Source organism: Callospermophilus lateralis, chromosome 13 (assembly GCF_048772815.1).
Source record: "Callospermophilus lateralis isolate mCalLat2 chromosome 13, mCalLat2.hap1, whole genome shotgun sequence".
NCBI classification, from domain to species: Eukaryota; Metazoa; Chordata; class Mammalia; order Rodentia; family Sciuridae; genus Callospermophilus; species Callospermophilus lateralis.
The window spans coordinates 105,086,647-105,112,815 of record NC_135317.1 but is presented as its reverse complement, the minus strand read 5'-3'; the positions used below and the strand labels follow the sequence as shown (position 1 = coordinate 105,112,815).

General features: G+C 41.7%; 1 protein-coding gene across 2 annotated transcripts in view; it reads left to right on the top strand.

The window, feature by feature from the left end:
* The first annotated feature begins 24,711 nt into the window (after positions 1-24,711).
* Prrx1 (paired related homeobox 1) overlaps positions 24,712-26,169 on the top strand; it is a 68,317-nt gene continuing 66,859 nt past the window's right edge. The window contains exon 1 of one of the 2 annotated variants that reach the window (XM_076831439.2): positions 24,712-25,735. In XM_076831439.2, the coding sequence (XP_076687554.1) occupies positions 25,495-25,735 (241 nt within the window). In that variant the 5' untranslated portion in view covers positions 24,712-25,494. The remainder of the gene's footprint in view (positions 25,736-26,169) is intronic. The other variant, XM_076831438.2, reaches the window with a different exon arrangement.

Below are 26,169 nucleotides of genomic sequence, written 5' to 3'. Positions count from 1 at the left end.
CTCACCAGGTCCCACTGACTCCAAAGCATGTGCTCTTCCCATTACAACTGGAATGTTTGGAATTCAGATTAAATTTCATCTGGGCCTGAATTAGAGACCTGCTCTGGGCATCTCTCAGAAGCCAAATAAAACAGGATAATGAAAACAGCTGATTCGACTCCTAACGAAGCACAGCACACCTTAGTAACAAGGAGCAGACCCCACTGTTGGACTCAAAGCCCCAGCACCACCAGGAGCTCTGTGCCCATCCGTTCCGCTCACAGATGCTGGGGTTGCTGAGCCTCAGTCACAAGTGTTCTTTCCTGTGTTCCCTCAACTAAAAAGCGAGCAACTGCAATTTCTCTGGAGGATAAGAGGAGGTTGTACATGAACTAATTTCCCACTCAGGTGTTTGGTGGCCAGTCAGATGGCCGCATTCTGAGAAGAGCAGCCCACACGTCTTAGGTGTGCAGAAGGCCGTGAGGTGAGAATGGAGTGAGACCAGGGAGGAGTTGAAGGAAGCCTGTCTCACCTTCTGCTTGGGTCAAGCCCTAGACGCAGTATTGAAAAAAGGGAAAAGATTCTGATGTTCCCTCCCTTGGGTACAGCAGACACAAGAGCTGCAGTTTGTGGCCGTGTCCTTGATTTGAAAGGTGTCTGCCTGAAGATGATCATGCTGCTTATACTGTGTTCTAGAGTAAGCTGATGATCTGAGTCACTGTAAAGTGAAGCACTGGCAATAGGTCTTCTGTGAATCATTTGTTTTAACAATTTTGATAACATCGTACATGCAAAGTACAGTCTGAGAACTTAAGAGATTTCTTTCTCTCATGAAATTTGCCCTTTGAGCATCTCTAAGTTTGAAGCATGAATCATGGATTTGACTAAGATTGATACTAGACAGAAAGCTGTGCAAAAATGTAGAGGGAGACAGTGAATTATTCTGTGTCACTGGCTTTCCCACTCTACTGAATGCTAGGAGCATCGTGTAACTAGATCTAGAAGGCACCACAGTCGGTAAGGGTTAAAGGACAAGAGCCAAATTCCTGCCCATAGTTGGTAGAACATGAAGTTCTGTTTTTAAGGCTTCTGAAAAATCACTCTGCTGTTCAGGAGGCAGCACCAAGGGCTGTCACAAGGAGACAAGCCCGTGGACTTGGCAGCCACGTTGTGCAGTGAGAGATGGAGGGTCTGGCTCTGCGCCAAGGAGGCCAAAGCGATCAATATGACATTCTGCAAGCACCAATGGATCCTTTGTCCCAGCGCTCGCACTTCTGGGAGATGTGCCAGAAGATTCACGTGTGCACATGTGTGCACACACAGCAACACGATGATTCAGGAAATTCAGTCATATGGGAAGATCAAAAGCACAGCAGGCAATTCCTGTGACTCTGGCATTGGTCAGCAATCCTTCAATGTCCACATCCAAATATGAAGGCCGCCGAAAGAGTCTGCAGATGGAAGAAAAACAGAAACTTGAAAAAGCGTACCAAGGCAGCTTATTTTTCTCCCCTTGTCCTTCCACCTACCACGAGCTGTCCTGGTGCATTGTCAATCATTCTCTTGCACCCTTTGAAGTATGACTCTGTCCCTGAGTCCCACAGAGTGGGTGCCAGCCTGGCCTGATCTCACCTCTTTGAGCCTTCTGCCCTCGGGCGCACTCACAAGTGTTTGGACATATACTGGTGACTGGAGGGAATACGATCCCAGACCCAAGTGGAGACGGCTACTAGACCACGCCATGTGTCTGGCACTGAACAAGAATGCATTGCCAGCTGAAAATCAACCAGGTGACCTCAGTTTTCTTGGGGGAAATAAAAAGAAAGGCCATGTGTTTAATGAGAGAATAATGAAAAGATAACCCCTCTCCACACAAAGATCATTCAGCTGAAAATCGGGCCATATTTGGGGTCAGAAAAAGATGTTTAGTGGGTAGCCTTAGCGGAAGGGCCTCATCAGGCTGTCCTGCTACTGTGGTCTTTACAGACAAATTTTAAGGACATGTGGAACCAGGGAGGAAGTGAATATTCAATTTAGAACATTTTTAAAAATACATTTAATATCTGCTTCTCTCATCATGTGTGCGGTTTTTACAGGCTTTGTTGTGAATAGCTTCTCATCACATGTTGAAGAGGGAGATCATCATAATTACAACCTTATGTTATGCAGAACAGAAAGAAATGACTTGGCAAAGGTCGTGTGGCAACGTGGTGTCCTAGACAGCCAGGGAACTGACGATCTGGACGTGGTTGTGAGCTGTGCACCCCAGCGTGCCTGGCAGGACGCCGGGCTCAGACTGCCCTGTCACTGCCTGCGCTTCCTCTAGGCACGGGTACGGGGCATGATCATGGCGTCACCAAGAGGAAGTTGAACGTGAGTGGTAACAACATGAGCAAACTTAATGGAAGACATTTCCAAATTACTGTTACTAATATGAACATAGGAATGGGATGGGGAAGGATGAACTGCCCTTCAGTCCTGGTTTAGCATTGAACAGTTGCAAATCTGACCCCTAGCCAACAACCTATCCTTTGCAAAGGTGTTGAGTCAGGTAAGGGTGGGTGCTCTTTCAGGATATCCTCTAGGGACTTACTTCTCAGGGTTCTCTTGTGGTCCACATGGCTGTGTGGTGAACCCAAACTTAGAAACTAGCATACTGCTTAGCAGCAGGCGTTAAATGTTCAAATAATTTTGGAAATGAAATCTGAAATCCATAATTTCTGCACAATGAATGAGACATTTTCAGATCTTACCCAAATTTAGAGGTATTTTTTCCTACCAGAATTAAAGAATAACAAACCCATCTCCACCCACAATACAGAAGAGAGTTAAGATTAAAAACTCAGATGAAACAAAAAAGCTGTAGAATCAGTATCTTCCAGAATCTCCTTATGAGTGTAGTTGGATAAAAACAAAAGCAAATCAGAAAAAAAAAATCCTGCATTTACTGTATGAACTTTGAAATATTTAAAAGAGAGAAACCAAGTACTTTCTGTAGGCATGGAAGTACACATTTAAACATAAGGTACAGGACAAGAACTTCACTAGGGTCAGGAAAGTCTACCAAAGGAAAAACACAACCCAAAGTACATAGGATAGAAACATCTCCCCTGGCCAGATCTGAATAAGTGTCTTCCCTAGTTCCCCATGAAGAAGGATTAAATGTTAATGTTCTGTGTGTTTTTTATGTTTGTTTCTAATATTTAAAAGAATTTATTGCAAAATATTCCAAGCATATAGAAAGTAGTATAGGATCACCGGTTGTATTTCAGCACCTTAGGATTTTGTTTTGTGTTAGACCTAATTCTTTGTCAGAAAGAAGACAGAGCAGGAACATGGAAGCCTGCAAAGGAAATTCTCCTCCCCCACAACTGAATTTCCTCTCCTTTCTGCAGAGTGTAACCTGAAATGACGTGGGTTTGTTTGATTGTTTGTTTTTGGTACTGGGGACTGAACCCAGGGGTGCTTTACCACTAAGCCACATTCTCCAGCCCTTTTTATGTTTTATTTTGAGACAGGTCTCATTAAGTTGCTGAGGCTGGCCTCTAACCCCAAATCACTGGGATTATAGGCGGGCACCACCACATTATTTTCATGTTTTATTATATGTGAAAGTATCCAAATCATTATGTAGTAATTGTTTGTTCATTTTAAAACTCTGCCTAAATGGTTCATTTTTACATTCTTTTTTATTTGTTTTTAGCCTTGCACAGTTTCCAACAGTTAGCCATGTTGGGTTATATGTATCTAGTTTAATCACTGTAAACACTGAAATTATCTTGTACGTGTGTTTGGAGGCAGATAATACCTTTAAAATTGGTGCACTACTATTATTTTTAGTCTTTGTTGTACATTTTATTTTACTGTTTTATTTTGAATTTCCTTGATTATAGTGAGATTCATTTTCTTTTCTGTGATTTTCCTGATCATGTTCTTTGCCCATTTTTCCTCTGGGTTGTTTGACTTCCTGAAATTAATTTGAAGGAGTTTTTTTTTTGACATATTCTAGATACCAATTCTTTGACAATTATTTGCCTTGCAAATAACTTCTTTTTAGCTCATCTGGGTCTTAATTTCTAGACTGCTGTATGTAAAGGCAAACCCCAGCTCTATTTCTTGAATCAGCCCTATTCTCCAGACACAGGTGAAGAGCAAAAATGCAGTACAGCACCTTCACTTGGCCTTTCCCATCAACCCTATTCCCATTTGTGCTGACACACATTGCTTCTGACCCATGGCTCCATTTCCTTACTTTAGCTTCACATATGATCTTTTGTTTGACATTTGAACTTAAATGCTATATATATATATATATATATATATATATTATATTCTGTGCTTCTTAAAAATGTTGTCAAGCACTCAATCTGTATCATCTCTGCTGTTTCCCTCTGTGTACAGATTTTTGAGATCTTAAATAGCTCGCTTCCCATGTTCTATGACTTGGTAAACCAGGTCCTGCGGTCTAGCATGGAGCTTCCTATCAAATGCTCAGGGTTCCTCCCTGATTTTCCTTTGGTTGTACATCTGTATCTTAAACCATCACGCTCATGTGTTCTATTGCTTCTTTAGCATCTGTTTCCTTACTCTCCATCAGCCTACAAGAGTTTAAGCTTCATAAGAACAAGAACTCTTTTTTTTCACCATGGTATTCTTGATATTTTTTAAATGAATGAACAAATCCAGATAATATGCTTTTTGCATAACATCTGATCTTTGGAAATCTAACTCTAGCACAAGTCTTTCCAGTTGAAGTTCAATCCCATCCTTGTACCATAATACACAGTGAGTCAACCTTAGTTGATCATTTTTGTTCTTATTTCGTTCTCATAAAACCCTGAAAAGTTTACTAAACACATTCTTCGTTGAGCTTCCACGAATAGGTTGATTCTACATCCCCTTTTGATTCAGGTGAGTTTGTGATGCTCCCTGGCCCTGAGGTTAGGCTATGCAGTTTCCACCTTGTTTGTTGGAATACTTGTTCATGGTGTCTGAACCATCATGTAAGAAGTTCAGCTATCCTGAGGCCACCATGCTGTGAGGAAACCCAAGCCATATGCGAAGGTCACATGGTCACATGTAGGAGCTCTAGGTGACAGCCCCAGCTGAGTCCTGCCTTTGATTTATCTTAGACCAATTGCCAGACATGTAAGGAGTCTCAAATGATTATGACCCTCAGCTGTCAAGTCATACCCAGCCATTTAAGTGTCTTCAGCTGAGGCCATGAATGCAGCAGAGCAGAGACAGGCCATATTTTCTGTGCTTTGCTGAAAGTCAAAATATACTTGGACAAGAGGCATGCCACACTGATGCTGAAGGCCAAAATTCTGCTATTTAGAGTGGACAAACTGAATCAACCATATCTTTAATTAAGAATTGTATCCAAGCTGATGATTATTGGGATTTACTACGAATGAAAATTCAACCTAATATGTCAACTATCCAAAGAAGAAATATTGCTTTCAATACTTTTTGACTATTATCACATGTTAGGAGAAATAGGAAGAAACATTTTTAAATAGAAGACTCTAGCAGATATGTTTTGAAGATTTCCTATTTGAACAAATTACTGTGGAAGTACACTTCATCAAGTTGCCCAACATAACAAGACCCTTTGGCCCAATAGCATCTGGGAGCTTATATAATGAAGACCCAAAGACCTATTGTTGATCAACATCAGAATACCTGGTGAAGACTCTTAATACAGAAATGATGAAGAGTCAGTACAAATGAACCAATATCCAGGACATATTCATGCTTGTCCCTAAGTCCTCCTCTAACACCAGTGGGACACTATCGGCCCATGCTATAAATACCTCTTAGAGGCATTTTGTCCTATTAGTTGTTCTCTTTGAAACTCTCTTCTCCTTGGGAATCTGTGATTCCTGCCAACTATCTAGCTTCATATTCTGCTGTGTGGGTAGACATGTGTACCTTGATGGCCTATGGATGCCCTAGCATTTCTGAAAATTGAATTTAATTTTAGACTGTAAGCTATATGAGAACTTTGTCTGATTTATTCAACATTGTCTATCCGCACTTAATAGATTGCCTAATGCAGGAAGGCAGTCACTATTGACTGAAGAGATGAGTGAATGAATAGATGAGTGGATAAACTAATTTCAAAACCATCTCCCTCCCAGCAGCACTCCGTGTTTTAGGAATGGAGTCGTCATCTCCATTTCCCCAAGTCAGGACCCTCAGTGACCTCTTAGACCTTCTTCTATGAGCCCCAATACACTCAATAGTTCATTGGTCTGTCTGTTCTACTTTTGGACTGTCTGTCCCTTTTCTCCATTGCCATGACCATTGCCCTAGTTTACACCACCTCCTTTGTCTTGCACATAGCTATCAGAGGGGTCAACAGGAGCTGTCTATATCACATCCTACCCAGCACTGCCAGCGAGCTGCAGGACCTAATCACAATGGCCTTGCTGTGAGTGTGGCACTTCAATGCATTGTCCTAGGTAAATGGTTTAGAACAAGGCTTGGTGACAGTGACCGTTGATATCACTCAGTGCTTCTGTTTTCAGAGCCCACTATTCTTCAGTGAATCCACTTTGCCCATAGGTAAACAAAAGCAAGGCCACACAGAACAGTCCAGTTGCCAGGCATGCAAGGCCTTTCCCACCTGATGGCTCACTGGTCCCGCGTCATTTCCCACTCTTCCCTTCTGAATTCTAGTGATGCTGAATTGCTTTGCATTCTCTGTACCTGCCATGCTTCTTCGTACAATCGCATACACTGTTGTCATTTCTTTGCAAACTCCTCTTACCGTTTAGATCTCAGCTGTAACACTGTGTTCTCTGCCGAACCTTTCCTGACACCTCTAGATGAGGCCAGGTGCTTCCTTGAAAGTGTCCCTTAACTTTGTGCCTATGCCACTTACAGCAACTGCTTCAAGTGCTGTAATCTGCCTGTATTATTAATTGTTAAGGTAGCATTTCTCTATATTAATGAAATTGTATACTCATTTTAGAAGTAGTAGTTATTCTTGTCTGGCATATAGTATGTTGTGTTTAATAATTATTTGTTGAATAAATAAGTCATGCTGTCATTAAATTGTTAGGAATGACCTATATTATTGATAGGTGAATAATATTTTAAACAAAGGAAAACCTTGCCATCACTATTCATGACTCTGCTGACAGTCTGTCTAGTAATTTAAGTATGTACATAAAACTTTTCTTTTGAATAGTCTCTATGTTTTGTTATATAGTTTACCTTCATATATTGTATCTATAATAGGAATACAGGTAGGATTCAAATTTCTGACAGAACACTTTCCTTATTTCTGAAGAATTTCTTCTAATATTTTTTTGCAAAGCAGATCTGCTGACTGCAAATTTCCCCAATTTTTGTCTGAGAAAATTTTTATTTCCTTTTACTTTTGAAGGATAATCTCATACCATTTTTAAGAACTAGATTAATAGGAGGAATGTCAAGAAAGTAGAGGAAGGCAATCGGGGAGAGAGGAGGGAGATAAGGGGACATACTGGGGATTGAAATGGAGCCATTTATGAGTATGAAAAAATGAACCCCATAACTATGTAAAACTGCAATGTACCAATAAAACATAAACTAAAAAAAGAATTCTAAAATGGTTTTTTTCCCCCAACCATTAAATACACTTCACTCTTCTCTTAGTTATGGTTTCTGGGAAGTCCAATGTAATTCTTACTTTTGCTCTTCTTTAGGTAGAATTTTCCCCCTCTGGTTTCTTTCAAGATTTCTTCTGTATCTTTGATTTTCTCCAGTTTGAATATTGTATGCGCTGGTCTATATTTTGGTTTTGATCTTTCTTGATATTCTCTGCACTTTCTGGATCTTTGGTTTGGTATCTGTCATTAATTAATGAGCATATTCTTGAGCTGTGAGTTTCCCAAGTACTTTTCAAGCTTTTCCCCCTTAGGTGAGTGAGAAATCTTCAGTCAAATACCTCAAATACTCAAATACGATTGCCTCAAATACTTCTTCTGTCCCTTCTTCTACTTTCTTTCTATGATTCCATTATGTACTTGCTGTACATGTTGTAGTAGGTCCATGGTTTTTGGATATTCTGTTGTCTTTTTAATTCCTTTTTCTCTATGTATTTTAGAAGTTCTACTGACATTTCTTCAAATTCACAGATTATTTCTTCAGTTGTGCTCATTTTTTTTTGAAGAGCCAAGCATAGGAATCCTCCACTCTTGCTAGTGTTTTTGATTTTTAGTATCTCCTTTTGATTCTTAATATCCACACCTACACCTAAATCACCTATCTGTCCTTGCATGTTATACACTGAAAGGCATTAAAGATCTTTCTGCATTACAGATTCTTGCATATTAGTCATAGTTGTTTTAAATTTTCAGTCTAATAAGTTCAACATCCCTGATGAGAGTCTGGTTTTGATGCTTGCTCTGTCTCTTCAAACTGTGTTTTCTGACCTTTAGTATACTTTACAACTTTTTGTTGAGATCAAAACATAATATACTGAATAATGAAACATAGGTAAATAGGTATCTTGTGAAATTTTTATGTTCCTCAGACTTGGAGTTAGGCTGTGCTTCATGTTTGATGTATCTGTAGGTATTAGGGGTCAAAATTTCCTTTGGTATCCTCGTATCTGTTCTCTCTGTTGTCTTTTTGTTTCCCTAGAGGTATCTTCTTAGATGGAGTCTGAGACCTGTAATTCTGTGGGTTGCATTCCCTAGTTGTCCTCCGAGGATTGTACTGATGCTGTGGTAAGGTGTGGGGAGAGAGGAACTTTCCTATGGTCCTGTTGTTAGGTCTGGGGTTTTAATGAGCATGTTCTTGAGCTGTAAGTTTCCCAAGTACTTTTCAAGCTTTTCCGCCTTGGGTGAGTGAGAAATGCTAGAGGGGACTGGAGTCGGATATTTCCCTTCGCCAGGTCAGTTAGGTTTTGGTAAAAACCCCAGCTGTTTAGACTCAGGTAAATGATTTCTCTGAGAGCAGGCCCTGTTGATGCTCTGGGTGAATTTAAATGGCAACTTTTATCCTTTCCTGCTGGAAACAGAAGAGTTTTACCAGATTTTTTCCCCTACCCTGCTAGGGCTCTTGGAGGTAAACTTACTAAAGCATAGGTGCTCCCCTAAGACTGGGCCTCGCTGGGGTTTTTAACTCCCAAACTTGTCCACAGAGATCCTCAGCAATCTGTCAGTCATAGTGTAAAACTTCCTGTGTTGGTACTGGTTCTTGTAGAAGTTGATTCCTGCGCTTTGGCTCTGCTAACTCGTGATTCTCTGTCATCCCTGCCTCTCCAATTTTGGGCAGTGGTTTTCCACATGACCCCAATTTTCTGATGGATACAAGAAGAATTGCTGATTTTCACTTTGTTCATCTTTTTTTCCTTGTTTTCAGGATAAGATTGACATTTTCCAAGTTCCCTACATGCTGAGCTAGAAACCAGAAATCTAGTTTGTGATATCAAAAATTATAAACCATGCTCATGTAGTTGCTAATAGTTTGTTCTCTAAGATAATAGTGACCATTTATTTGTCCAACTGTGCCTAAATGACATGGTTGCGGAGAGATGGGTAAATAATATCCCAGTGTCATCTATAATCTGTGTTGAGTGTTGGTACCCACTGTGTCAGATAAGTATTGTCTTTTAGCAGCATTACTTATATTCATCGTGATGTGAGAACAGAAATTCTGAAATCAGTAGCTGCTTAAAAGTCTAAAAGAATTCTTATTCTGGTAAGCTAAATTCCACAGGATGACTTTTTTTCCTGGTAAATGATGGGGCAGCTCAGGAATGGCTGCCTTTTGTGAGAGAGGAAAAGTGTGGAAGAAAGTGATCCCAAGAAAGCTGGAGTCCTTCCTTAAAAAAAAATATTTTTGATAAATACATCTTTCACGAGGCAACTACAACACAGACCAAGGCATACAGTTTTCTGGATAGCAACTACAATTTTTCAATATATGTTTTTTCTTTTTTACCACAAATCCTGATGTTTGAATAGAATAGAGTGCTTTCTATTGGGTTAGTCTTTGCTAATGCTCATCAAGGACATCACCAATATACAAACTCCATACAAATTCTAGAAAGCAGGATCGCAGTGAGGCACTGGGAAATCCCAGAGGTGCCAGAGTCTGAAATGAAGTGTGATTTTTGCTCACATTATTATCAGAAAACAACAATAGCTGTTGATCATTTTATTGAACTCAGATTGTACTGAGTTTTCCTACCCAGCAAGATAAGGAAGAAGTTTCGATTGGATGTGTCTTCATGGATGACATGAACTCTGGTGTTGACTGGCAGTCAATGCATGAAGGTGTAACTGGTTTGAGACCACTTGAACCTCAATCGTGTGCCTGGAATTCTATTTTTTTATATTATCTTTTTCTGTATTTTTTTACCTTCTCCACATTCAAGATTTCTAGTCCTTCTCTTATTACCTCAGAAATACAATACAGGATAGGGAAATTAGCAAAAATAGACCAAAGTTCTGCCTAGTGATTCCTAAAAGCCCAAATTTAGGAGAATTCATTGGTTATGGAGTTTGAGAAAGAACATTTGACAATATGGACACAATGGAAATGATTTCCACTATATTGCTGTCCCCTTGAGCTAGGGGAATGGAAAGAGAAGTCAGAAATCTGTGAACTCTTAGAACGGAAGAGACCTACATCCTGCTTCTTAGGGCTACAAGAATGTTCTGGAACCTGCAAGAGGAAATGGCTGAGCAGTCCTCAGCAGGCAGCCTCAGCAAGAAAGGATTCTATGCTACGCACATGACAGGAGCAGGAGGAACCTGTTGGTACTGAATAGGCCTTGTGCACAGCAGACATCCCAAAGGTCAGGAATGTGGCAGAAAGAGCCAAGTCAAGATGCCCATCCCCCACCCTCACCCTATGGAAGAGCTGAGAACTGAGGTGTGACCCAGGATGGAGAAGTTTAGAACAACTGAAGCCTATGGTTTTCATCTTGTGAGCCAGAGGTCTTAAAATTAAATTGATTTGGTGGTGGCTTTGGGGTTTACAACATTTCTTTTATAGGAAATTTATATATATATATATATATTCACTTTTATTGGATCCTTATGCTCTTCTTTAAAACCAAAGATAAAAAAAAAAACTATCATTCAAATTATTTGAGAGACTGTTTATCTAAGTCTCTTTTAACAGAAATTGTCATCTTCAGGAAATTAATAGACATAGAACATGGAAATCTTCAGCATCTTATACTTTTTTGCTGCAAAACCTACTGTAGATTAGACCCCCATCTAATGAACTGAGTATAAAACTGCAGAAACCCAAGGGAACAAGGAAAATAATGACAAATAAGGAGCTCAGAGGAATACTATGACCCCTAAGACACCTAAGTCCTTCTGTTGGACCTTTTTGACTCCTAGGAATTCAGAATGTTTCCAACGAGGATTTCAGTTTGCCATAGACTTCAACTATACCATGCAGCTGTGACCCTTCACTTAGTAGGTCCACATGCTAATATGAATCAAATAGCAAGGCAGAGCGTCCATCATGGGTGCCTTTGAGAGTAATTTTATAGCATAGCCAAGACAACAGCTTTCATTCTGTCCACAGGACGATAGAGATTGCTTGTGAATTTTTTCAGTTTCATTTTATTTATTTTTAACTGACAAGAAAGAATATATATTTATGGTGTGCAACATGTTATATATACGTGAGTATATGTGTATATACACACACATACACATACACATACACACACAATGGAATGACTAAATCAAGCTAAGTTAAATTATGTGAATTACTTCACATACTTTTTTTTTTTAGTGGTGCGAACTTAAAATCTATTCTCAGCAATTTTCAAATCTACATTATATTTTTCTTATAGTCACCATGGTGATAGCTACCATGAACTTAATTCACTGAAATCTTGTGTCCTTCAACCAACAAATTCCAGATCTTTCCACTGCCCTAGTCTCCAGTAGTAACCTTCCACTAGGTATATACCATATGTTTTTATCCACTCATCAACGATAGACACTTAGTTTGATTCCATGTCATAGCTATTGTGAATAATGCTATAAATAGCAGGAGAATGCAGATAACTCTTTGACATACTGATCTCACATACTTGGAATATATACCTGGGAGGGAGTTACATGATAGTTATACTTTTAACTTTTTCAAGAGCCCCTATACTATTTTCCCTCATATGTGCACTGCCCCCACTCTATATAAGTGTTCTAATTTCTCCAGTTTCACTGGGCTGACATCAAGGCCAAGGAAGGACATTTCCAATCAGGGGTGGTGAGCAGAGATTAGGTCAATGCAGTTTTTTGAATGAAATATAAATGAATTGTTAATATGAAAATTTGGAGGCCCTTATTTCACACCCAGAAGAAACAAACACGGCGCACCTGCTTCTGTAATCCTTACATAAGTGAAGGAAGAGCTGTGACTTAGACTTTTTTGAGGTTTCTTTGGCCTCTGTCTGCCCCCAAAGAAAACAAACACACACACACACACACACACACACACACACACACACAGAGAGCTGTTAAAGCACTTACTTTCTGCTCCAGAGAAGGTTAAGTATGGAATAGAATCCTTGGGTGCCCTCAGACATTGCCTAATAACTAAAAAGTGGCAAACACAGCAGGTCTCTGGGTTCCCAGCAAGGAGGCAATAGTTCATTAAGAAAGCATCTTGTGGGCTGGGGCTGTAGCTCAGTGGTAGAGCGCTCGCCTAGCACCTGTGAGGCCCTGGGTTCAATCCTCAGCACCACCTAAAAATAAATAAATAAATAACGGTATTGTGCCCAACTACAATATATTATTCTGTAAAAGAAAGAAAGCATCTTGCACCTGCAGTGATGGCTCTTCTGTGCTCACCTGTGTGTCAGAGGTTGTCCTTGCATGACTGTGTGAGTGTGGTGCTATCCCAAATCCCAGAGAAAGGTTCCCCAATTCTACCGCGACAGGCCAGTTTTCCCGAGGCTTGGTCCCATCAAGACCAAGAGTGTCTCCAGCTGAGAGGTGGAGAGCAGAGATTAGGTCAGTGGCTTTAAAAAAAAAAAAATGAAACAAACCAAAGATTTGGGGATTACAAATCATGCAAAATTTAAATCCCTCCAAAGGGTCATACAACTACAGTACAGTATGGCATTTGGCTGAGGTAAGAGAAGTCAATGAATTTTAACCGTTGCTAACTCTTAGAGTTATTTATTCTCTCCTTTGCAAATTATTAAATTATTAGTAGTAGTAGTATTAAATTCTGTAAATTCTGTTTTTATACATCTGCTCCTTTGTGTTCTTTAGCTTTTGTGATGGTTTGGACGTGAGGTGTCCCCAAAGCTCTTGTGCGAGACAATGCAAGAAGGTTCAGAGGAAAAACAATTGGGTTATGATAGCTTGACCCAAACGGTGAACTAATCCCTCGGGATTAACTGGGTGGCAACTGGAGGCCTGTAGGTGTGATTGGGGAGTGGGCATGGGGGCGTGCCTTTGGAGTGTGTATTTTGTATCTGGTTAGAGGGGTCTCTGCTTCCTGATCCTTACGGGAGCTGCTGCCCTGTATCATGCTCTTCTCCATGATGTTCAGCCCCACCTGGAGCCCCGAGGAATGGAGCCAGCTGTCTATGGACTCAGATCTCTGAAATCATGAGCCCCTAAATAAACTCTTCCTTCTCCACAGTTGTTCTGGGCAGGTCTTTCAGTCACAGCAGTGAAAACAGCTGACTAAGACAGCTTTGGTTTCCAGCTACTCCTAGGGAGTTGATTGTCATTTTTCCTGGTTCATTGGTAAGGCATTTAAAACCATATTGAAGGCATTAGATGTGTCTGGGTACAGCTTTGGTTACATTTGAAGGTGGGATAGTGTGCGTGTTTGTTTGCACAATATAGGTGTATTTGGTACTGTTTATTATTACTACTTTGTGAAGTATTTATCATTATATTCTTCACTCTTATCTTTTTTGGCAAACATAAAACATTATGAAGTTGAAATATTTTTGTTTTCTGTTCTGTTTTCTGTCCTGTCCTTTTATTTTCCCCTTTCCTTCTATAAAGGCAAGCACTATCATGAATTTGGTGTTAACCTGGCAATTCTGTATTTTTAAACTTTTACAAGTTCACAAACCCAGGAACAATATTCAGTATTGCCTTGTGTTTTTAAATCACCATACAAATGTTACCATACTGATATATACTTGTGCACATTTTATTCAATGCTACTTTTAAAAACTATGCTAATAGTCCTACAGATCAATTGGTATAGAGATGTACAAATATTGACGTAGAGCAATCATTTACTTTTAGCTGCTGTATAGTATTCTATCTTATGACTAAAACAGTTATTTAAATTGTGTGCTTATTAATAGTTCTGCCGTAGAGCAATCATTTACTTTTAGCTGCTGTATAGTATTCTATCTTATGACTAAAACAGTTATTTAAATTGTGTGCTTATTAATAGTTCTGCTGCCCTGTTTTTCTGTCTTTAGTTATGATTTTGGTTTAAATATGTCATTCATCGATATTACAATGCTGGATTTTTTCCTTTAAATCTTTTCTGACTAACTATGGATAATGAGCTTGATCTGTATGTACTACTGTGGGTGCTGATATGCTTAGCTAAATGTTTTATGTTAACTATGTACCCTCACATTTTCTTATTTTCTTCTTTCTATTGATTTTATTGTATTTTTCTTAACTTTTTATTTTCCCCGGGTGGATTTGAAATTATATGTTCTATTTATATTCTTTTGGTGGTTAACCTCAAATTTGTAACATACAACTTAATTTAACTAAATTTAAGAAAGTCTAAAATTAACCATTTTCTTTATCTTCCTCACAAAGGCCTTAGAATTATTTCACTCCATGCTTTTATTTTCCATGTTATTTTGTCTAGATTTTGGTCAAATTTGATTTTTAAAAAAGCCATTTTAGCAATTGTTTTTATAATTCCTTATAAAAAATTACAAACATTACAAATGAATAAGCTACCTTGAAGAAAAGTCATTGAATACACAAATGGAAATTTTTTTATGTTCAAGAATGATAATAAATCAATCTTAAAGAGAGTAAATATATTCAAAGTATTAAAAAATAAAAGAAATAATAGAAGACATTAGGGAAAAACAGGAGAGTATGAACAAGTCAATTAATGTTGATAGTCATTAAAATAAAATGATTACATAGATGGGTGGAACAGCAGACCAGATCTTGCTAAAGAAATAGCAAATAAATTGGAAAACAGATCTGAGGAAGTCATTCAAAATACAACAAAGAGATGTTAGAAGACATGAAGGATGATGCACTCACCAATTCCAATACATTTATAAATGGAGAATTTTTATCATGCTTTTATTTCATCATTTGAGATTAACATGTAATTTTTCCCTTTCATTCCAAAGTAGCGAATCCCATTGGCTGATTTTTGAATATTTAATCAACCTTGCATTCCTAAAATAAACTCAACTAGAGTGTTAAGTATTAAGCTTTGTATAATTTTATTAGAGTTGCTAGTATTTTGTTTAGAAGTTTCATGTTTCTATTTGTAAAAATTAGCCTGCAATTTTTGTGTGATTTCATTTTTTTGTAATGTCTCCTTTTGATACCGTTGTAAAGATTATATTGGTCTCATAAAATAAGTTGAGAAGCATTTCCTCTTTCTTTATTCTTCCTCAGAGTTTTTATAATGTTACTATTATTTTTTAAATCAATGGAATTATTGACCCTTACTGCCATCTGAGCTTGAGGTCTTTTGTGGGGAAAATTACACATTCAATTTCTTGAAAAGATATAAAAATTACTTATATGTTTTAATTATTTGTGTCAATTTTGATAATTTTTATGTGCACATTTCTTCTGAATTTTCAAATTTATTAGAATAAAATCATTGATGATCCTCTCTAAGGATTTATTTGAGAACTGGGGCAATGAGAGAGCACTTGCCTTTGAGGAGCAAGACCCTGGGTTCTCCCCGCCTGCCAGAAGGGGAAGGAGGGAGGGAGGGAGGGAGCAAGCAAGGAGGAAAGAGTTATGGATAATCTGCAGGTTGATATCAATGTTTCCTTGTTGCCCAATATCAGTAATTTATTCTTCTCTTATTCTTTCTCAGACTCTCTAAGAATTTATTGCTTCTCTTGGTCTATTTGAAGTACCTACTTTTAGCTTCACAAATATTCTCCATTATGCCTTTTTCCCCTACAATATTAATTTTCAACTCTTCCCTTTATTGTTTTCTTTCTTCCATTTTCTTAGTGTTCAATTTGCAGAATTTTGAGATTTTTTGAAATGGATATTTGGATCACAGTTTTTTAGTCCTTTTCTCCTACTATATCTCAAGACTATAAAATCCTCATTAAGTACTCACTTAACTGCATTCTGTAAGTTGAATATATGGGATTTTCACTGACATGTAGTTCACAATGTTTCTAATTTACATCTTCATTTCTTCGTTGACCAATGGTTAATGGAACTGAACAGCTTAATTTCCAAGCATTCATTTTTTTAATTGATGCTTAGCTTAATTCCATTTGAATTCTAGCTTAATGACTTAATTGACTAGTGTCAATACTTTAGAAATTTGTTTATGACTCAGCCTATGGTCATTAACATTGTGGGTAAGTTCAGCTATGAGTTTGGAAGAATGTACAATCTGCTCCTATTGACTTCAGTGTTCTGCGTTTGTCAGGTGGGTCAAGTGTTTTCCAGGTATCCATCTTTTTTTTTTTTAATATTTTTTTTTAGTTGTCAATGGACCTTTATTTTATTTATTTGTATGTGGTGCTGAGAATCGAACCCAGTGCCTCATACATGCTAGGCAAGTGCTCTACCACTGAGCCACAACCCCAGCCCCGAGATATCCATCTTTTTAACAAATTTCTGTTTTTCTTTTCTTGCCTGATATAGAGATAGGCATATTAAATATCCTTTATGATTGTATATTTTTCCTCTTGGTTTATCCAATTTCTGAGGTTTATTTTTGGAAGCCTCATTGATAGATACAAAGTTAAAATATATCTCCCTATAACATTGATTTTATTGATTTTATTGTCCTTACTAAATATCCTTCTTCATCTCTAACATGCTTCTTATTTTTAAGCCTATGTTACAGGATGCTAATGTCTTTTTGCTCCTGCTTGCACGAAGTGTTCTTTTCATTTATTTGCTCTCCACTTCTCTTTGACTCTCCTGGCAGCCTATAGTGGCACAGCACTTAAGGCCTTTGTATTGGTATAGTCAGACTATTTATTTTTAATAAAATTATCACTATATAGTCCTGTGTGGCTTAAGCACAGGGATGTCTTCTGAGAAGTGCAACATTAGGTGATTCATCATTGTGCAAACATCCATGCACGTACTTACACAAATCTAGATGGCAGGGGTAGATCACTTGATGTGGGTTCGTGATGCGATCAAGATGAGCTGTGTGAGGCGGTGTGTTGAGCACAGCATACCATCTTACAGTAAGCTTTTTTATTGTTTATAAGTAGGCGTATACTCCAAGAAACAATGAAAAGCGCACAACATGTTAGATATGAAAAACAGTATGGTAGTAACAATTAGTAAGTATATGTACTGTACATAATCACGTTGTACTTTTACAAAGTGGGCAGTGAGTTCATTTGCAGTGAGTTCGTTTACAGTGAGTTTGTGTGTCCTGGGGGAGGCAGTTCCTGTGCTTTCCTGCAGAGTGGGCAGTGGATTCCTAAAATACAAAGGCACGTGCCACACAGGAGAGGTATATAGTGACTTAGAGCATAGAAGTAGTAGGTTTGTGATCTACAGAGTATTTAAAATAATATATTATTTCATTTTTTTAAAATCAAGTTTCTCAACTCTACTATTTAAATCCTTATTTGAGGTGATAAATAGCAAGATAAAAATAGTAGGAAAAGATAATGGAGGTAATGAGAGTACAAAGGGTCTTGAAGGCAACCTAGCCTTTTACACTTAGTTTCATAGGCACTATCTCAGGGCCTCCCTTTGAGGCAGACAAGAAAAAAAGTCTCCAAAATTTTGTTACCATTATCTATTGTGTGGCAACCCTTGATAAAAGACAGATGGAAGTATATTTAACAGAAGAAAAACAGGAAAAAAGGAGGGTAAAAATATGTACTTAACCTAACAGGTGTAATTAAAAAAGCAACTACAACCAGCCTGGCTATTTACTCATGAGCTAGCATTTTAGGACAAGTGGAGAACAGGGAGAGGAAGGGAGGGGTCTGCTTAGAAAATTAGAGAGTTGTGGCAGGATTTGGGGGAGGAAAGCAGGTAGAGAAGTAGCCTGTGCTGGGCTCCAGATTTATGGGAGCAATAAGCCAAAGAAGGTTATCCAGAGTGGCTCACCCACTGGATACGCCATAAATAAGCAGTAGAGTCAGCCCAAGACCGCACAGGGTTCAAACCAGCCAAACCTACTCAGGCCTAAAGCATTTTATAATTGTCTTGTAAGATTCTGCCTCACTTCTGCGGAGCCTATAAACAGAGATCCAGGGTCCAAAACTTGGGGATCTCGAGGTTTATTTTTGGAAGCCTCATTAATAGATACATACAAAGTTAACATATATCTCCCTATAACATTGATTTTACTGTCCTTACTAAATATCCTTCTTCATCTCTAACATGCCAGCCTGGGATCTCTACTCAGATGTCTTCTATAGGGCCAAGAATCTAGAGAGCATGCAGATTCTTTAATTCCCAGAGTAAGACACAAAAATCCCACCAGGAATAAACTCTCTTCCTGCAGGGGATTGCAGGGGACCAGAAATTGTTTCCCTGATGGCTTTATGTGCTGCTGCTTGCCTAGAACCATTCCCAGTTTTAAGCCTCTTAGTTACCTGCATATGCCCATCCTTAAAGGATTTTCCTAAAATCCTTTCCAGAACTATTAAGAATTGAGCCACATATTCTTCTAGTCCAAAAGAACCTATAACCTGGACCACCTGAGTATGAGGGAAAGAACAGAGGAAGGGAACTAACAGCTGCTGAGTACTGACTATGATGAAGCACTTCCCTTTATTTTCCTTCTTAATCCTCCCAACAGCTATTTGTGGTACATTTGAATTAACCTGGTGAGTAAGGCTTGGTTTCCTCTGGGCAGAGAAGGTATGGTACCTACACTCAAGACTTCTTCTGAGGGCTTTTGGCAACATCCTTTTACCACTAATTGATGTGTGCTTATATAACATAAGCTTACGTAATGTCATACCTCTATACTCACGTGTAGTATGGTTGATTCACCTGCTCCAGTATTACTTAATCTTCAGTTCCAATTTCATAAGCACTTGTTGATCATTTTGTTGCAGGGGCAGTGTGATAGCTAGACAAAAATAGATAGACCCCAGTGATTAGCTGGATGAGCTGGAGGTGGTGTTAAGAGGGAGGAATTTGGGATAATTCCTTGGTTTTCTACTAGGAATGAGGAGGAGAGTGGGGAGAAGATGGTTTGTCAGTTTGGGGGGTTAAGTTTAAGTTGGTTTAATAAATGTGCATATCCAGCAAGAAGGTAGCTGCCTTAATTTTCAAGGATTGCTATATGCTAAACACTGGGTTAAATGGACTGCATGCACTTTCACTTAATTTGCATAAATATATGTTGTTGGTTTTATGATTAGTCTTATTTGAATGAGTAAATTGAGAGTGGTAACTTTTCCATTTTGTCCAAGGCAACAGAGTAAATAGGTAATCAACCCTTGGACTTAAAATTTAGACATGTTGACAACAAGCATTAGTTAACCCATGAAAATGTATGAGATCTTCTAAAAACACAACTTATTTATTGTGATGGACAGTAAGGATGACAGAACTCTGGAGAAGATCAGTAGTTAAAAGGGGAAAATCTACTCTAGGCAGGCCAAAAGGCAGTGGTTCAAGAAATAAGGGCATAAGGTACAGGAGGAGAATTTTGAAAAGAGAGTGCTTGACACTGTCTATCACAGCAGAGGTGTTGAGTGGAATAATGCCTAAGGAATACTTACTACATTGCCAATATGCAGCCACTGGGGCCTTTAGCTAAAGCTGTCACAATGGTGTTTGCAAAGCCAGTGTCCAGTGGTTAGAGGAGCAGATGGGTGCAGTGAAACTACGTTAGGTTCCAATTGAATTAGCTGGGCTTACCATACTGTGATAGAACTACCACTCACTTCTTGGAAATGTGATTATTCCTGTTTGCTTTCAGTATTGAAAAAAAATTCAAAATAATGTGATATGGCTATTGGATGGAGTTGGGCATGGGTGGAAAACATTTGGCCATGCATATAGGAAGAATGTTTCTAAAATGTCACTTATGATTACAAGAACCAAAATTGGAAGGGCAAAGGAGCAGTCAGGCCTAAAGTCTCCTCTTCAAAAACATTTAAAAAATGGGCACCTACAGAATCCATCTTGCGTTTCACTCTTTCCTGTTTCATTGTTAATGAATATTAACTAGATTCTTAACCATGAGCAAGAGAGGGTTTCCACCCCACAGTATGTTTGTATTGGGGGGACACCGTCTTCTTTGTGTGTCATGTAATCTGTGGCCTGTCATAGGTGATTACCTGTCAGCTTATTAACATGTCAGGGAGTGCAGCTCCTGGCTTCTAGTTAGAAGAGAAGCAGAGGGTGGGGGCATTCTGTTAGCCAGATGAGGCAGCCTTCTGCCAGCTTCTAGTGCCAGGGAAGCCCTGGACAGTAATCAGTACCAAACCTCTGGGTAGGACCACCCAAGGCACAAAGCTGTGAATCGAACCTCTTTCCTACCTTTGTCTGGTTTCTTGGCAACTTCTTCCTAGTCCCAGCTTCACTCCCACTTACCTGGAGAGGAATTCCCAAATGGGAATCATTCTAAAGGGGGGGCGGGACCAGAAGGAGTGGTTGGAAAGCCACTCTCAGAAGCTGGAAGGGTCCTGAGGAAGAGGGTTCTGGTTAGTTATATCATCCAGGGCTTCAAACTTTAATAAATATTGATTGATGGGTGGAAGTCAAAGCTAAATCTGAAGGAAGGCCTACACATGTTCAAAGATTTTAAGCTAGAAATGTTTTCCTTCCAACTATTCCTAAGAGGAAGTTACATAGGGAAAGCAAAGGAGTGATTAAGGAACTACAGGGGCAGCTGCAGGCCACTTTTCTCTAGGGCCTTCTAAGTTCCCAGACCAGGCCTGCTGCCTGCTTGGGAGATGAGCCTGTGCTGTCAGACAGTTTCTCCTCTCCGGACATCTTTCTGCCATATGTTCCTTCTCGAATTCTGGAGGCACTTGGCTCTCTTGGGTAACTGCAACCTGAGCCTGGAGAACTTTGGTCCACCCCTCTAAGGAGCACTGACTAAAGCCTGGAAGTAGAAAGGATAGGCACAGTGACCTTTGGGCTTTGGAAGGAATCTCCCCAGCCTGCAGCTGGGAGTGCTGGGAAGAGTGACAGCCCCACGCCATTCTGTAAATGCATTTGATGCACCTTTGGTTCCTTACTGGGTAAATGTACTGTTTTGAATTTCCCTGTAGAATTGTCCTGATAGTTTTAAATTACAATCCAGAATCTCAACAAGTTTCAAATGTTGTGTATAAACATAATCAGTGCAGATCCAACACATTTTTAATTGTTCATAGGAAAAAGAAAAGAAAGCACACACTCAAAGACCTCACCCCCAAAAAACAGGTGTGGGGGGGGACAATTTTGAGGGTGCTGCTTGCCTTGAGAATTTGCTTCCTAGCGGATGTGTCGAATGCAGCCCACCGGGCTGCCCTACTCCCAGTGCTGGGTGATGTGGGGACAAGAGGACACTGCAGCTTAGACCCTATAGCTGAGACATATGGGGGTAGTCCGCAAGGAGAAGCCTCTCTTGAGTGGTGAAGGGTCCCTTGAAACTTTTGAGTTCCGGCAACCTTCCTGGCATGCCCAGAAAACACCCAGTGTTGGGAGGGGACCCTGTCGCCTGCCTTTCCTTCCTGGGTGGCTGGAAACCTGTCCCTTTCCCTGAGCACGCTGACTCTGCCCTTGAATTCCAACTCAGAGCGCTGGGAGTACATTCTGTGCCCCCATAGTCTTCAAAAGCCACACCCTTTGCTAGAGCGAGGGTTCCCGGCCTCTGGCTTCTTGAGCTGAGGCTGGAGCTACGTTGCCAGGGCTGGAGAAGCCTTGCGCAGTTGGTTTGCATTTGAAGTTTCAGCCCGAGAGACATTTTGGGTAAATGTTGCGCATAGAAAATCATATATAAACATATTTAGTCGACAAATGTTTAGCAAGCATGTCCAGATGTTTTTGTTGAAACCGTTAGCATCCTAGCTGGTATTGGTACGATTGGTTGGTATTAACAGCAGGCGATTTTCAAAAGGCGCCTGATCCCTTTGGAAGAAAGTGGCCAAAATAAGTGAAGACGTCTGACCACGCTTCTAAGTGCTCACCTAGGACCTGTTTTTCCTTGGTCTCTAGCCGTGCGCCTGCACACTGGGACAAAGGTAACTCCCTTCAAAGGGCGAGGTGCCCCCAACGGACGGAAGTCGCTGGGTCTTAGGTGGAAACAGCCTGTTTCGGGATGCCAGAAGTCCCGACCCCTTACCCAGGCCTTTGTCTGAAAGGGCAGTTCAGCCGGTGGCGGGTCGCAGAGAAATGCCACTGCGTAAAGGGTGTGGAGAATATGAGAGGAGGGAGAAGCGAGAATCTGCTTCACCGGTCCTGGGGAAGTTTCGGAAAGGCCGATAAGCCGTGGGACGTGGGGACGAGCCGCCGCGGCGTGGTAGGGGAGGGAGAAGGGCCCCTCTGCCTTTCCCCGGAGGACACGGGGCAGGGCGCGGGGTGGAAATGCCTTCGCGAGGTTCAGTCGCTGCCACCCCAGGGGGTGGCAGAAGCTCGCGCGGCCAAGGGCTTCTCTCGGAGGCGGCGGAGCTGGCAGTCTCCGCAGAAGGCAACCCGGACACGCACGCGCGCCCCGGCTCTGCGCCGGCCCATCCCACGCGCGTCCTACCGGCGGGGCCCGGACGCCAACAGATGTTTACCGCCTAGAGCGGGTTCTGCGGAGACAGCGACCGGCGCGGCGCACTGCGCGGCGCTGGCGGGGCTCTGGGCTCCGGGCTCCCGGTCGGGGGTACAGGCGGCCCCCAGGGAGAGGGAGGGAGTGGAAGGAGGAGGGGGAGAGGGTGGACTAATGATGAAAAAGTCTCCTCCACCCTGGCTCCTTAATTAAATGCATGGAAAGAACCGAGGCGAGCACATCTGGTTTCAATCTGCAGCCCTTTGATGGCATCAAATGTTCTTTTCCCAGATCAGGGCTGGAAGTTCTGGGCTAACTATGCCGTTTGGAGCCCAGAAACCATTTACACACACTCGGACTCTTCTTTCTCTTAAATCGACCCTCTCGGCTATAGGAGGGGGGGAAAATCTAGCAATCAAGGGAGTAAGGAGTGCGTGTGCGTGTGTGTGTGTGTGTGTGTAGTTAAAGAACTTGAAACGCTATAAATAAGCATGCAATATTTCACTTACTAGTCATATAGTAACTCATTTCTAATGAGACTATTAAAGCTGTTACCAAATTCAGGTCATGAAAAAAAAAAAAAAAAAAAGCCTGCTCAGCACCTCTCTGTCCTCTCTCAGGGCTCAGCAGACGACGACAGAGCTTTGTGCGTGGCCGCGGAGGTGCCTTGGTGGTGGGGGTGCCTTGGTCCCGCTCTCTAAGCCCAACCGCACCCTGGCCGCACGCAGAGCAGCGCTGTAGCCTAGCGGCACAGCTTGCCGCGGACGTGCTCCTGTCAGCTCCGAATTTGGGCAGTGGGACCCTCTGGGCTTAGCGTCGTCGCAAGAGGAAGCGATCTCGGCATACCGAAAAGTTTTCAAAAATGGCAGGATTGAGGGGACGGTTGACATACTTCTAAAGTCCTTTCCTTCAACTAAATAAATCTTTAAATTTTCTATTGCCTTTGGCCCCGAGATTCCTAACCGCAGGGATAACCACGAATCGATTTGGTGCCTTCTAGTCCCGGATCTGTATTCGGTGCGCAGGAAAAGCATGGGAGAGCCTCCCGTTATTATCGCTCTTGTTATTTTATTACATTTTTAATAGGCTGTCTCTACCGAGCAGACTAATATGCTTGCTCTCTCTCGCTCGTTCTGACTCTCTCTGAACTTTCCCCCCTCCCGCCGACTATTAGAACAGAAAACGTTAAAAGGAAAAGAAAATTTGTGATAGTCGTGGATTTTTTTTTCCAACAAGTTTCCCTGTAGTTGTTATCAAAACATGCAAATGAGATTTTCCAACAGGATCTTAAACAAATCTGGAGGAGTTAATACCGAAGCAAAATAATCAGCCCGTTTGAAGTGACTGTGGGTTTCAGTTTGTCTTCTCTCCCCGTGATACTATTGCGGGGGAATGATAATTAGACCTTACTTTATAAATCCAAAGGGGCTCTCTCATTCCCTTCCCTCCCTCTTCTCTCCCTCCTCCCTCCCTCTCTCTCTCTTGCTCCTTCCCTCTCCTTTCTCTCTGGCTCTGATGTTGGCAAAGGGGGTTTTCTTAATCAGACTGTTTTTTTGGTCAGAGGGAAAGGAGGAAGGAGATTGTGATGGAGAAAGGGGGTCTGTAAAACGTCAGGCGCACACAAAGGCTTTGCCACGTAATTACAGGCTCCTATTAAGTCGAGATCTGCCCTCCCAGGGGTCTCCAATTTTCTTGTATTCCCTACAAAGCCTCCTCTGCATGCCAGTTTGTGCCTTTTGAAGTGCCAGAGAGCTTCTTGATCCAACTGAGAAGGAAAAAGGCGCTCAGCAAGAAGAGGGGGAGAGAGAGAGAGAGAGAGAGAGAGAGAGAGAGAGAGAGGAGAAAGGGGGGACCCACGCCACCCTCCTTCCTACTCTTGAAGCCCTATTTTTTATTGTATTTTTTTTTTTTTTTTTTTTTACTCCTTACGAAAAGTGAGAATCCTGCTCGCTAATACATCTGCAAGACATCACCCTCTCCTCCTGAAACTTTAGTCACTCCTGAGAATCCACAGGAGTGCAGAGAGGGGGGAACACGTTTGCTTGAAGATGTTTTAAAGCTGGAACAAGCCTTCTTCTGTTGGTGCTTGAACTCTTGCCGGGGAATAACTCCTTTAACCTTTTTTTTTTAAAACCCACTTTGATACTTCTCTCCCACCCCTTCTTCTCTCTTCTTCTGTTTGCCTAACTCCCCCGCCCTGCTGGCCTCCCCTTTCCTCTCTCCCCCTGATTATTATTTTTAGTGTGTGCGTGTGGATGCTTTTTGAGAGTTGGAAGGGATTTTTTTTTTTTACTCCTGACTTAAACATAGGGTAACTTTTTAAATTTTATTTTTTGGTGTGGATTATCTCTTTGGATCGCACCGGACTTGGCTTCAGGAAAGCAACTAAGGCTGCAGGAGGCTGCGGGTGCAGAACGCTCTGCTCTGCTGAAAGGGGTCCCCCGCCCTCTTTTCCTTTTTTTTCTTTTGGCTTTCCTATCCTTCTCTCTCTCCCTCTCTCTCTCTCTCTCTCTCTCTCTCTCTCCACTCCCCCCTCTTTCTTCCCCACTCGGCTCCTCTCCCCCCTCTCGCCCACAGCGTTTGGTGTTGATTCGAGCGGGAAGAGGGGGGTGGGTGGGATTGGAGGGGGAGACCATGACCTCCAGCTACGGGCACGTTCTGGAGCGGCAACCGGCGCTGGGCGGCCGCTTGGACAGCCCGGGCAACCTCGACACCCTGCAGGCGAAAAAGAACTTCTCCGTCAGTCACCTGCTAGACCTGGAGGAAGCCGGGGACATGGTCGCAGCCCAGGCGGACGAAAGCGTGGGCGAGGCGGGCAGGAGCCTGCTGGAGTCGCCGGGACTCACCAGTGGCAGCGACACCCCGCAGCAGGACAGTGAGTGAGGGGCGCGAGCCCAGGGAAGTGTGTGCCGGGGATCGAGGGCGGAGGCCCAGGTAGGGAGGCGGGAGCGCGCCCTTGACCAGGGGAAGGAGGTCGGGGTTTTCTAGGAGAGGTGGTGGCAGCCGCCAGAGAAATGGCCGGTCAGCATATAGGGCGCAAGGGGCGAGGAAAAGAGGCTCCGCGGAGGGCGTAGCCGAGGCAGTCGGGAAAGGCTCCGTGGCCGGGAACGCTCTGAGGCCTTGCGGTCTGGGGCAGGGACTCTGACCGCCAGGGACTTCCTTAAGCCCTCAGTCCCGGGCGAGCGCCGCTGCCACGACATCCGGCCAGCGGGGCGAATGGACTGGGCTCGGGAAGGGTCCTGCTGGGGCGCAGCCTGGAGAGCCAGCTCTGTCTGAGGAAGGCGGCGGGTTAAGCTGCTGAGTGGGGTC